General features: G+C 39.5%; 1 protein-coding gene across 4 annotated transcripts in view; it reads right to left on the bottom strand.

The window, feature by feature from the left end:
• The window catches only part of NTRK2 (neurotrophic receptor tyrosine kinase 2), a 319,680-nt gene that overhangs the window by 125,214 nt on the left and 179,776 nt on the right, over nucleotides 1–14,690 (bottom strand). Inside the window, exon 14 of one of the 4 annotated variants that reach the window (XM_037035694.1) lies at nucleotides 11,607–11,963. The exons of 2 other annotated variants lie outside the window; for them this stretch is intronic. In XM_037035694.1, the coding sequence (XP_036891589.1) occupies nucleotides 11,935–11,963 (29 nt within the window). In that variant the 3' untranslated portion in view covers nucleotides 11,607–11,934. Of the gene's footprint in view, nucleotides 1–11,606; nucleotides 11,964–14,690 lie in introns of those variants that run through there. One more of the 4 variants, XM_037035695.1, reaches the window with a different exon arrangement.

Genomic DNA, 14,690 nt, shown 5'->3' with positions numbered 1-14,690 from the left:
GGGGGCTCGACCTCACTATTTAGAACTTGATCCCCTTTCAGGGATTTGTTCCTCGAACCTCATTTTCAAGGGATCATCAGAAAATAGGCTTCTGGTCTTTTAGGTTTCCAGTTAGTAAAGCCATATATAAAATGCTCAATGATTTTTGATAAACGGGCTTCATTAGATCATAGATTTTGGAATTGAATGGTTTGTAGGGGCCTCAGTGATCATCTTTACATGAGAGAGTTATAAATTACTAGTTAGTCCAGGAAACATTTTGCAGGCCAGACAACACACTATTTCTTTCGACTGCCCTAGGCTAACTAGGAAGCATGCAGACAGCCTTTTTCCATCAGTTTCCTGGCCTCTCCACCACATCCAGTGTATTTTACTCCTTGCATGTTTAGCTTGGGCTTTATCTTTTATGTCTAATACTTTGAAAACACACCTCAACTCTGAGAAATACCAATAATAGTGCAATTGCAAAATACCTTGTTTGCCCCGAAATATATCAAATGAGGGAAATATTTACAATCACCATTGCTGGCACCATACACAGTGTAATTAGTGTTAAGTGTCCGTGATAAACTGTGCTTCACAAATTGCTCAAGCATCATAAGCATTATGAGAAGACCATAGTTTTATTAAACACTGAAAATTATATTTTTCCCAGTGGTCATAGTGCAAGATAATGAACTCCCAACAAGTGGCAACAGAAATGCAAATTCAATTTTGCACAAGAGTCACAAAGACCAATTGTGCCGGTGGAGACACAGCCTCCATCTAGACAGAAGGAAAAAATTCCTCATGTTCATTAAATGTGTGTAATTAGGAAAACATGAAGAACAACTAGCTAATGATTGATATTGTATGCATATCCATGTCTGTAATCTCCTTTTTTCAAAAAGTCTAGTCAAAAGTTAAACCTAGCTCTTCTAGGTTTCAAGTTTGATTTTTCAAAGGGGCTACCGACAATGGTGAAAGTAGAAGGCACCCTCATCAGGTCCAACCATTTAGTAATTCTTCCTTAAATTTTTGCTTTCTACCAAGTGGCATGCCAGGGTTTTAATTTATAAGAGCAAATTTTATTATACAAATAAGCAGACACTGTCTGGGAGACAAAATTGAAGCAGCTCTGATCGTTTTATTAATTTATTTGATTTACTTCTGGTTTCTCTTATCCAATCTTATTTATGTCAAAGTAAGTTGAAGCAGACTTCATTATGCAGTAAAATGCAATTTGAACACTTTTTATTGGGACATGGTGATTCGATCATTTCTCTCCTTAAATCCCATTATCTCTTCTTACATTATTTTGTACATACCAAATCCCATGAGATGAAATTCCATAAGAAACAGGAATTTGTGAGGAGGGATGAAATAATATCCCATTAATTCCTTATACTATGAATACAACAGTTAACATTATTACCATTTTGCAATATGATAGCATATTTTCTCTTAAGAAAATTAACTGAATTAGTGAACTTGACTTTTTTAAAGTAAACTTTTGAGGGAACTCTGTAGTTCCTAATCATTTCAATATAGGATTATAAGAAGTATTGAACCTAATCTGTCCCAGTTTGGACCTTTTTGCATTTTGTTGTTATGTGGATTACAAAATTTGCCAAATCACTACCAGATCTTTTCCTCTTGAAATAGTGGCGTTTTAGAGTTTTTGCATTTTATTAACTTTATGAAGTATTTGTGAAAAAATTAATAGGCAGAGATTCCACTCATTTGTTATTTACCTGTTTTATGTCAGGTGTAAGGTTAGTACGCAGGGCAATCCTCAGTTCATAAATGCATCTAGTTACCAGATGGCTGTTTAGAAACAGGAGTCATTTTCTCTTGGAGACACTGCACCTGTGCTTAGGATGACAAGACTGTGCCTTAAATGCCTTTTAAACCTCTGTGCTATACGGTACTCTCCCAATCACAATTCCTATGCCCTAACCCATCAGGAGTAAGATATTTCCATGTTTAGAGATTAGTAAGAGCTCTCTGATGAACAGAGAGGGCAGCCAAGTATCAGCAAAGGAGAGAGAATCAGGTAAAACTCACCAGCAACTAAGGTATGAGCCAGTCCTTCGGGCACTTGCCTTCCTATCTCACCCAGATTCATGGCCTTTCCAGAAAAGAGCCTTCCACCGTGTGTCTGGCCTACCACAATGATCTCCAAACTCTAACAAACCTGCTTTTGTAACCAGGCAGGTTTTCTGGTCTGCCTTCTAGTAATTCAAATTGGATGGATAATGATTGGAATGCTGTGATTTGATTCTTACAAAGCATATCTAGTTATTATCTCTGTCGCTCATACACAGAGCAAAAACAACAATAACAACAACTACAAGGACCACACAGTGAGGGTTACAGGTCCACACACACCTTTGCTTGCTGGAAACTGCAAATAGCCACCTAGCTAGCTAGAGGATGCAGGGTGAAAGGTAAATAAGGACATGTCTGCTCCAGCAGTGGTGCCCTGCAGTTTTGCTGGGCATTTGATAAAAAAAGATTGGGCAAAGCCTCAAACAAAAGGCTACGCCATGACTCCACCATCACCTCCCAAATCATGTCGCTCCCATTGGGTAGCTCTCCATCACAGATGTGTTCCTGACATCCTGATCTTCACCATTTGAATAATTCTTCACTGTGCTATCATAGGTTATTTAGAACATAAAAGGTGCTTTTTCATAGTATAGGAGGGAATTTCATGATTTAAACTGTGAGCAAGATAAGAAAGTTTCAGAGATCATCAGTTAAATTAGCTATATTTCCAATCTGTGTAAACATATGCAACTGTGATAAAGTAGGTGCTTAAAATATAAGCTCTTCAATGTCCCCTGACCTTGTGAAGGCCCTGATGCCCCCTCTTCCTGTGGAGGAAGCGCCATTTATTAATGCCAACTCATGTTTTTCAAAAGACTCCCTGAAGGTTAAAGATCTACAAGGATTTTGACCCCTCTCAATTAGTCCGTTTGGAAACATGGGCCTTCGCATGGAAAACAGAAGAGTGTGTCCAAGAGGGTAAGCCTGAAAAGTGACTTGTCTGTTTTACATGATGTTCACATGGCTGGCATCCAAATCGGTTGCTGGTAGAATAGCTGGTGATCCAGCATTACTGGCTCTGCGTCCCGTTGGCCTCCAGGAACAGGGTGACCGGGACAGGTGCAGCAAGTGCCTCAACCTTCATTCATAACATCACCTAAAAGAAAACTCAGCAAATATGTGCACCTCAGATTTCTCTTAAAATACTCAGTGCTCTTTGAATTCTGTCTTTGGAAAGATGGATATCAAGTTCCCCGAGGAAATGTGATGGGACAATCTCAGAGCAGTGAAGGCATTCAGGAAGGGTTAGCAATCTGATATTGAATGCTATACCTAGGATCTCCTCAAATAAAACAAAAAAGGCAAACTTTTCAGAATTGGTTCAGGTGGGGTGGTGGGGGAGAAGTAGAACTTTTACAGGATTTTAATTAGCCAAATACAAATGTCCAATCATTATGTTGTATACCTAAAGTAAAAATAAACTTTTATGTCCACTGTAATTGAAAAATAAATTTAAAAACACAAAGTTAAAAAATAAATAAAAATGAGGGTTTATTATTCATGATTGCTGAGCATTTCTGTTCATACCTTCATGGAGAAAACCTCACGACTGCCCCAGTGGGCTCTGTGCCAACCCCAGTCCTGGGTCAGCCGACCGACCACTGGTTCCTTTCTCATCCAGTAATAAGTTCACTGCCCACCATCTGGCATTCTCCAGCTTTTAAGTTAGAAGGTTAATACACTCAGCATACCTTGATAAACCCACATGAAAGGTGCTATACGAACACTACTATTCCTCTTGCAGAGTTAGAAAATTGCTAGATATTATTTTTTGAAAAGGTCAGCAGTAGCAGATGGCTACAAAGAGCCCAAGACTTCAGGAGGCTGATCTGGGCCTGAATAGAAACTTTCCCACATGTTAGGGTATAATTTAGGTTTATTTTTCCTCCTAATCTCTCTGAGTCTTAGTTTTCCCAGCTTCACAACAGAGTAATAATAACCATTTCCAGCACTAATAAAAATTAATTTTTTAAATATGAAAATAGAACTCATGGGGTCTGGTGTATACCAGGTGTTAGATATTGGTTGTGTAAATTCTAAAGAATGCACGTGGTAGAAAGGGTGCTCATGACATTAAGAAACAGGCTGAGTCAGAATGAGGTACTTAAAAATCTCTATTACATTTCTCATTTGGCAAATGTGATACTAAAGCTGCAAGTATGGAAAAATAAAGCAAAACCTAATGAATTTGTATAAAAGAATTTCACTTATAGTTTATTAGCTTGTCCAATTTTGTATAGATTATTTCTCAAATTTACTGAGAAGGTCCTCTGACCCTTCTTGCTTTTTTACCTTTTGAAAAAAATCTTAGATTAAATTTAAACTGTGCCATCTTTGCATCTGTTACATTGTAAACAGCACAAAAAGTTGAGGAAAGTCTTCTGTAACTTGAAAACTATTATCTTTCTCTCTAAAGAAATGTTTCACATCATTGACAAATGATTCAAATTCTAATATATATCTTTGTTGTGTCATTCATGTTGGATTTTGTACTCATTCATCAATAATGTCATGATGTGGGCACCTTCTTTCCTGAATCAGATTGTAATCAAGCATCTACTTGAAGTCTGATTTTGTCGAACTATGGTTGAATTGCAGTCATAGGTTGGATGCAGATATAAGAGTTCAGCAAAAATCAACTTACAGCATTCTGGGATAATCAGCTGGCTATATGAGATTTACAATAAAATGTGTTGCATTTGTTAATATTACTTGTAAGTTGTTAGCTATACATCTTTTATGTCAGTAAAATTTAAAATAAACTTTTTTACCTGCAAAAAAAATCTTTCTCGCTCTCCTCACAGCCATGTTTATTTCCTCCCTCTGGAGAGTTACATTTAAAACTGCAGTGGGAAGATGAGAACACATGTCTCTGCAGATATTTCCACGGGGAGCATAAGATGGTTAGTGCTGGAGGTGCTGAGGCTGGCTGAGCAAAGGGGAGCCAGGGAAATGTGTCTCCAGGTGCAGGTGGGATGGGGTGAAGGAGCACAATTAGGCCAGGAATGCAGGGAGGGAGGGAAGACTGAAGGCTGACCAGTTCACTAGCGAATGTACACAAAACAGACCTTTGCAAGGACTAGCGGTTTACTAAACCTAGGCTACAAGAAGCCAGTGTCCAGGGCCTTGCCAGCGTCAAGGAGTGACGCTGCGTCACTGTCACTGTCACTGTCACTGTCACTGACGCAGCGTCAAGTGAGGTTCATGCCTTATACTCAAAATTTAAGAGAACACCCAAAATTTAGTAATCGAGATGAATGATATGTTAAGGCAATATTTTTGAAAATAAAAGTTAATGCAAACATCAATGGTGAAAAATATTAACATTGTAAATAACTATAGGCTCTGACCCTGTCAGGGGTCAGGACACCACCTACTTTATCCCAGCCCTCTCAGATCCTGTCTTTATGTAAAATTTTGCGACTTTCTTCCTAGGTTGTTTTTCATTAGTTTTTGTATTTTAAAATACTGCATTAAAATATCATTTATCTTGATTTCTGAGATTCTTGGTGCCCCCCACCTGAAGTCCTGCACCCTAAGGGAGAGCCTCCCCCACCTTACTCTAGTCCTGGCCCTGCCTGGGTGCCAAGGGGCCTGTGTAAAAGCCAAGGGGTGCTGCTTGGGAGCCAAATGGGAAAAAATAGGGACAACTTCTAGAGGTGTTTGTGGTGCTTTTAGAAATCCTAACATTGAGTTATAGTCTCAAGTATGTAAGAATAATCAGCAGGTGACAAAAGTAGGCAGCAGAGACCACAGATCTGACACTATTGTCTTTATTGGTATATGTGTTTGTCTCTGAAGGATAAACTACATCACAAATTCCAGTACAACAGATCTTATTTTCACGAACATGTCTGCATAATAAAGAATTCCAAGCTCCAATGATCACATTGATATGTGTGGACAAGTCCTGGAGTTTCTGAACATAGTAAAAGAATGCAAGTCATGTTTTAGGTCCATTCTTTTGCATCAAATATGAGAAGAAAATGAAGTTTAGTAATGTGTAGCAGTCCACAGAGGCCCCTCCCTACCTCCCCCCACCCCTTTAGATCATGATGCAGCATCAGAGGGCAGAACCTCCATCAGAGGGCAGAACCACTGAGACCAGCACTGCAAGGCAGCAGACAGGCCCAGCAGGAGAAGGCTGGTTGCTCGTTGACTGCAGCGGAAGGCAAGCAGAGAGACCTCTGAGAGAGGATCTCTGTAATACCCAGTCTGTGCACCTAGCAGCGGAAGGGTCTCTTTGAAGAACATCATCCATACCCACCCACGGAAGTCCCCCTTTTCAAAAGTGGGCAGAGGATATGGGAACCTCTTCAATTCGCCCACAACCCAGCAACCCATCTCATAGCTTGGCCCATACACAGAAGCATGGCACTTAATAATGTGGATCTCTTCTAAGAGAAACAAGAGAGCACTGGGATGTTCACACCAGTGACCACACCCAGGTATCAGTTATTAGACCCCAGTCTAGCTAACATGCACTTTAATTAAAACTTGGGATGTAACGTGCAGGAAATAGCAGAGAGTACACATCATCCCACAGGAGAAGCAGGATTTAAGAAGTGGGTGGTAAGCTTATCCCTTTTGCTGTTTGGCCATCAACTCCCTCCCCCAAGCTCCGGAGTTCAGGAATCAAAGGTGGAGCTCCCCACCACCAATATCTCACTAAAAAAAACGAGGGCTTTCCTCTTCAAAAACCACTGTTGATAAAGGCCTAGGTAGGGCTCAAGGAAAACTAAAACCTTATGTGTAACTAGAGGAATTTTACCATCAGTTCAAAACAAAGGCTTTTAAGAGGGAAGAAATACCCTAAATGTAGCAGCACTTGGGAAAGAAGAAAATAACCCTCACCAAATAAGGGTCAAACAGCGATATGGATTCATAATTGCTTCTGTGGGTATCAGGAAACAGCACTCATGGAACTAGGAAGTAGGAAGAAATGTGATCAGCAGCATCAGGGTTTCTGAAACTCACAAGCAGAGAAAAGGAGGAAGGATGGCAGAACGAGTTGAACAGAGGAACTGGTATTTATGGGTTAGGATAAATGAGACATGAGACCCAGTTAGTCCAGCTGATTGGGGGACCCTATTAATAGAAGGGAAGAATGTGGGATCTGTCCCTGCGTCACCAGTTTGTTTCTCTCTGTTCTTTAGCAACAGAATGAAGGCCCACTCACGTGCAAAAGTATACTCTTTTCAGGAGCAAGGGTGGGAACGAGTACTGGGCATGAGAGTATAAATGAATCTGAAGCTCCATCACTTTTACAGGAAATAAGCCAGGTGGCTGGTCAGTGGCGCCAACTCTGCTTACTTTACAAGCAGACATATCATGTAGCCTCCTGAGGTAAAGACATTCCTTAACATGGAGACTCGCTCTTTTCATATAATTAGAGCATGTAGAATTTTACCTTGCCCCCTCTATATAAACCACTTTGTTGGCACATTAGAAATATGGCACTTGGACTAAATGCCATCATTAGCTAATAATGAGCTTGGGTTCCACTTTAATGGACCCAGAAGGTCAATGGCATGGTTAAATAAATGTGCTAAATAATAGCAACAGGATAAAAAGAATGCTGATGTCTACATATATTCATAGCTTATACAATAACGATAAGAATAATATAAAAGCTAGGCATTAGATTACTGCTTTCTTTCTAGAATTCTTCCCCCTCCCACCTTTTGTTTCAAAATTATGCAAATCTAATCTCTCACAAATCATAGGAATCTACCTGTTCTGAGCTCATTTTTAGAATATGTCAACTGTGATATTATTATGCAAAATACCAAACTGGCACACTACTAGAGAGTATCACTGAGAGGTCTCCTTGCCAGGAACCCAGTTTAGGCCCAGATACCTAAGACATCAGAAAAAAACTAGAGGTTATTGGGTGGCTAACTCCATTACGTTTAGGCAAGTTTCAATGCCTAAGGGGAGATTACAAGTCATCAGAGGTCTTTCCACAACCCAGGGATCTGAGTGGAAGAAAGACATTTCTGAATAGTGGGAAACATATTAGATATAACTACCTTGGTCCTTTAAGGTACAGGACACTGAGCTACATGAAAAGAGTTGGCTAGCCAGGGTGAAGGAAGACAAAAAGTGGCCAGCTACTTCAGCTGAGCAGTGATCTACATTGGGAGTCATCAAGAGTGTCTACCCTAAACCAGGACTCTCGGGTTGCCTTGGCAGAACAGGAAGCCCTTTACTTCCTGAGTCTTCCCAGCTCACAACACAGGCCTCATCCTCGCTACGATGTTCACCACATATAAACAGATCTCCTATGGACTTAGGATCACTCTAGACCAGATCTGACATGGCCCGTCCAGCCCCTAGCTCTGTCTTAACCTATGGATCATGAAGCGAGCATGAAATCTAAAATGGCAGTAATATACCCACTACGAGTTTTCCAGCACAATCTACCCAAGATGAACCATTGCTATAGAAATATGAACAAAGCCCAGTCCAAATAAAGGCTGGGGCACAGATGGGTAGACTTTATACCACAGGAGATTAAAAGGACATTTGCAAGACTAGAAAGCTATATGAACAAACTGTATTGTCAGCAGTTATATCTACTAGAATTACAGGAGAGTTTTTATTTCATCTTTTTTCCCCAAATTTTCTACTATAACCTATATTATTTGTGCGTATTTTAAAGTATCTTATTTGGGGGCAATTAAGACTTAATTCTGTCTCATTGGCAGAAACTGTCAGGTCTCTACTGACTCAGGTGGCCAGGCAGCCATTATGGTTTGACTGAGAATGTCCTGGTTTTAAAATTGAAAATATCCTAGGAACCTCTTCAGTCCAGGTGGTCACTGAACTACAAACATTTCCCTTTACTATAGGCCACAAATACTGCTTTTTCATTCAGAAACATGAAGCATTTTTTCAGAGGAAGGGATCAGGCCAGACAGAAGGCGGGCAGCATGGACTCAGTACCACTGTGGGCTCCCCTCAGAAGGCAGCTCTTGCTCCTGCTGAGGGACTGAGTCTGAGGAGCCCAAATGCCTTTGTGTGTGGCTATCAAGTGAAACTAACTAGTTCTTTCTCCATGTTTTTCTTGTCCATGGTATGGAACAAATTCACCTTACCTGCCTTTCAAGAAAAGAAATGACTACCAAGAAAAAGAACACTAAAATAGACAAACAAACAAAAAAAGTATGATTATCATATCAATGAGGACAAAGAAAGGGCAGCAAGACTGTGTCTTGCTAAGGAGAGATGGCATCATGAGTAATCTGAGAAGAAGCCAACCATGGTGGGTTACCCTTCCAGGCTGGCAGAATCAATAATCAGAGAGAAAACATGCACTTTCCAAGGAGAAAATCTGCGTCTGTTACAACAGCCACCATCAAGGATTGAGTATCACATCCAAGAGAAACTCCCATTGCACCATCTCAACTTAACCATAGGGAACACTCAATTGTACAAGGCATCTGGGTAGCAGGAGCTTCTTCCCAACACAGAGGCTCCTCTGCGTTTGTGTTTGCTGAGCTGGCCCTGGTCCACAATCTGCTGGTACATGCAAGAGTGACCAACTGGAAACTCAAATGGGGGTGTGACTTGATTGGATTTATCCTGCTGGTATCCACCCTCCAGTTGAGCTGGGCCTTAGGAAACACCCAGAATAAACACGTTAAGGTTCTGCATCTGATGGCCTGCTTCCTGCACAGCACTGACAATTTGGTGAAATTGGACTGGAATGTTAGATGTGAGGGGGCTGTATAATTCCATCTTGGCTGGCTGGTGATGTGGAAGTAAAACGGCTTTCCAAATATCACTATGAGGGTCTCCTTGACCTAAATCCAGAATTGTTTCTCCTTTTCAGCTTTCACCTATGGAATAGAAGTGTTTTCTCTATGGATCTAGGTATCTTCTGATTGGGTGGTATTTCTTTTTTGAAAGCAAATAATAACACCCAGTGGTCAAATGCTAATAAAGTGCTATCTCTTCTTTTACTTCTTGCATATTTGATTGAATCTCGTTTGCTAACAAATCTTTACCTCAGTGGAGTTTATCACATGACTTACATTGTGTAAGTGTAATTATACAGCATGTATTCATTTCCTTTCTTCTAGAGAACTCAAGGTGCTTTTTAAAGCATTATTTGATAGTTTCTTACCATCTCCTCTGGAGTTGAAAAGAGAATATAATATCAAGCTGTTATAGCTAGCAATGGGGGACTATGGCACCAAGAGGGAGAGAGAATTGAACTGGGACCTACAGAATTTAAGCAACGTGCCGTGAAGACCCCCAAGGGATGAATTGTCAAATCAGTGTGCCACAAACAAAACAATTTCTAAGGATCCTAAAATAACTGCATTCTCTCATGCTGGGAAGAATGGACTTAGCTTGTTTTCAAAGTGCAGGCCACAGCCTTCAAAGGGATGTAAACAGTTCCCAAAGCAGCTATTATTTGGCCAATTAAATGCTTAAAAGAAAAAATATTTTTGCAAGATGAAATTAAGAGGCAAAGGACAGAGATAAGTGCTAAAGCAATGGTTTCTACGTGTTTGTAAATCCTACCCCTGACCATCAAAATGGACCATAGGCACAGAGTGTACTCGAGTTTGGAAATAACCTCAGGTAACTCACTGTGATCTCGCCCTTTTACCTAATGAGCTCCTAGGGCCCTTGACACAATTCAAAATTTTTGCTCATGTGTACTCAAAGTAACATTGCAAATGTGTCCAAAACCTCTGCAATTCTGTGAAAAATATCACCCTCCCCTTTCCCTCCCCTTGTTGGTAACACAATGATGGTGTAGGTATGACAGTTAAGGGGAACAGGAGGGCCCTGTGTGATATTTTCTACTACTTTTAAAGCACCCCCTCCCTTTATTACACTTTATTTTCTTATTATTAGCTGGTCTATGAATCTGTGCTTATGTACATAATTGGATAATAAGCATGTAACCAATAGAAAAGCACATGTGTGCACACACACACCACATACATATACACCACATAAACTATAATAACGGGAGAAGTATGGCACATTCTGCAGAAAATCAGTAAAGATCCACTTCATTGGAAATGGAATCGAAGCGGGGTGAGTCACAATTCTTTATATGCATCTACCCCAGGGAGTTACTCAGCCTAGATATCCATAGAGGGCATGCTCAGTGAGAACACACACAGTACATATTTAGAGACAATTCTCATTTAATGTAGGCCCTGGGCCTAAGACCCCAGCTAATTTACAAGGTTTTTCCAGGAAAGACACAGTTGTAGGAATGACAGTAGGTCTATGGCATTTACTTTTCCTGCAGGGGAAGCTATAACACATTCCCATCCTTCAAGAGAACCCAAGATCGATGACTTGGGGGTTTTGCTGGTTAGTGTTTTTTATTTCCTCCTTTTTTTTCAGCTCCCTTTGTACCCTGCCTGGCAAAAATGTTCTCAGCAGTCAAGGAGAGAATAGCAGCACAGCTGCCCTTGAGCCGAGTTTGTAAATCCTATTGGGAAACTACCCCGCACTGTCAGATGGTGTGGTTTTCAGACACGTCTATACAGACTAGTTGAATTAAAGACCAACTCCAGACTTGATGTTGCTGAGCTCCTCAGCTCCATCTTGCCATCCTGATTGATCGAGGAGATGGGTCTATAGTTACAGTGGCATAGCACTTTGAGGGTTTAGTCATTAGAGCACACTGCTTTCTCTTTGGAAGGCAACTTCTTGCTTGGCTAGGTTATGGAAGCTAAGGAGTGACGTCAAGATGTTGTCTGGCCAGAATTTGCAGATAACCATAGAACTCTTCTCCTCCATCAGGCATGGATTTAGCCTCCTTTAGTTCCTGCAGTGACACAGGAGCCTCCAAATACCAAATTATTATCAGGCGGTCTTGGGGGAACCTCTGGGCCCTGCAATAAAGTAGACAGACTTGCTATTGGAAAGCGCTCGGGAGCAATTCAGTCCTGTTCAGATTGCTCTAAAATCCTGCAAACCATCTCTAGACTTGGTAAATGAAAACCTGACATAGCTCCTGGTAGTAAAAAATGAATTCTGGGGATAGAATGTATTAACATCTTTCACTTAAATGATCTTACATATCATTTAAAGAAGTCTGTTTTTGCTTGTGTTTTTTTTTAAATTTGTTTTTTGTTTTGCTTTGAAAGCAGAGTTACACAAGTTGGGAGGCTGAGTAATTTTTGAAAAGCCACTTTTGAGCGTTGTCTGTAAAATAAAGTACGCTGACTCAATCTGGTGTCATTTATTGTTCCCACCCAGTGTTTTCAATCTTGGGAATTTTGCATAAAATGTTTTAATAAATGCCTGTTCTCACTAGAAAAATTAGAGTATCTAGTAATACCTGGCCCTGTTTCAGCACAGCCATCAAAATGCCATATTGTATTTCTGATCTGGCCTGCTTCTCATATTGACCTGAATAATCTTATAGGTAGTTGGAATTTAGGACCCTTCCTCTAAGCTATCCTATTACAATACATTATAATTATAGGATGATATCTTTAACCATTGGCCTCTCCTACAAGACCCCCTGAAGGCAAGAAACACACATACCATCATTATCACCAAATCTGCAGTTCCTAGCACTGTAGAAGTATTATGGGTAGTCAATAAATATTTAATGAATTGAACTTTGCTACATTAGATTCTTACAATTCAGTAAAATAAAACTGAGACCATTCTTTCTTAGTAAGATTGCACAGCTATTTGAAAGCCAACATCTGTGGGTAGCCAGGAAGATTTAGAAAAAAGAAGTAAATATGCTGGCTTGTGGCCTAAGCCTCTGATAGGTCAAGAGGTAGGTGGTGTACTGTTCAGGTGACATTTTGCTTTAAGTGTGTGGGAAAAGTTCTAAACTTTTTCCGAGATGGTCTTAAATTTGTTTTCCAGATGAAACCTACCCAAGTTCTTGAAGATCTTTTCTCTAAAGGTTCTTTAGAGGTTAATTATAAAAATATTCAATGGGAATCACTTAATTAAAAGATAATCTCCCAAAGTTGTATAGGCCTATAGCAACAGATCTCTCTGTATGTAAGGTCTATGTATTTTAAAATATTTTAATTTCTTAATGACTACAATCAGGATGTTCAAAGATTGAATTTCTTATTAAAAGACTATTCCTGCTAAAATTGTTATTTAAATCTGCTTAAATTGGCTAATATATTATTGAAAACATGTCTAACAAATAAACTACTAGGTAGGCAAGTTTAGTAGGAATAAAGCCAATGAAAAAGGCTATGGTCATCTTTACATGTTGCAAGTCTGTTAGTAATTAATATTTCAGTAATATATATCCACATCTGGTCAACATCTGGCCAACATTAAAAGTACCTCATGTTTCATGCTATGAAGAAATAATTCAGCAGATATAGTTTTTGCTCTCCAGGAGCTTACAGTCTAACATAAACAAGACTACAGAAATACACACACGAGAGTGGGCATACTCTTAATCAAAGGCAACAGATACATTGAAAATAAAGGGAAAAATTAGGGGGTAAAGAATAACATTTAAAAAGGTTAAAGGTAAGAAGAGAAATAAATTGCTTCTTCATTCTCATTTCTTTAAAAAAGCATCCATGAAAGATGTATGATTGTAAATGTTCTTTAAATTATGAAAGAGTATATGACTTAAAGCCTAGAAGAAAAAAATTTTCTTCTGCTATAGGATACTGAATGATGGAAAATACTGAGCTGAGAAAAGATGGCTGGGTGAAGGGCCCTGGACAACTGTCCAAGGAAGAAACCATCAAATGGAGAATCAATGGTCTGGATCCCTATAGTAGAGGACAGAAGCTGAGGGAGGCTGCAGGTCTCCTCAAATCTCTTGCAATTCCTTCTAAATTCAGGTGGTATAGAGTGGTTAAGCCACAAAACCAAGACTCCTCCAAAACAATAAAAATTTGTAATTTGAAACCTTTACAAAAATCTCCATGTGCTATAGGTTAAGGAAATGACCTGTGGAAAGTTTTTTGTGGGAGTCCTAAGGGAAGAAAGCACTTCTAGATAGAACCACAGACTTAGCATCTGCATAGTCCATTTTCTTCCATAGGATCTCATTCATTTGTTTGTTTACTTGCTTTCTTGTGCATGTATTTATTTTCTTCTATTGGACTTGTTGAGATGATGCTATCTGCTTGATTATTCAACTTTATGTTTCTTCCATCAACAAAGGAGAACAAACTCTTAAGGACAGGTTAATTTTAGTCAACCTCAATTATAATACAGCCTCAGGCTTACTGAAGTACATTATACAGCCTGATACTAGTGTCAAGGTACTCTGTTCCTAGGGAGAACCATCAAAATGATGCAGATTCTCTCATCATAATAGCTTGCTTTGCCTTATTCAATATTTGACCACCTTGCATGCAGGACATCTCAAAGACCTTTGGAGGATGCTTATCTCTACGAAGAATACACGTCTTTAAGAAATGCCTCCAAATATCTTGTTCATACCATAATGACAAGGTTAGAATTAAAAATACCTTGATTTCAATTAATACATTTTATTTCAAGAAGCTCAATAGTCTTCACACCTGCTATTCTATTTATCTTGTCATATTACATATTCAACTGAAATCTATGGTGGGGTCCAGTCTTACACACTACAAACATATAATTCTATT

This window comes from Sturnira hondurensis, unplaced genomic scaffold (genome assembly GCF_014824575.4).
Source record: "Sturnira hondurensis isolate 20B ecotype Veracruz unplaced genomic scaffold, ASM1482457v3 Scaffold0022566, whole genome shotgun sequence".
Classification (NCBI taxonomy): Eukaryota; Metazoa; Chordata; class Mammalia; order Chiroptera; family Phyllostomidae; genus Sturnira; species Sturnira hondurensis.
The sequence above is the reverse complement of the archived record's forward strand: the minus strand, read 5'-3'. Positions and strand labels throughout refer to the sequence as shown.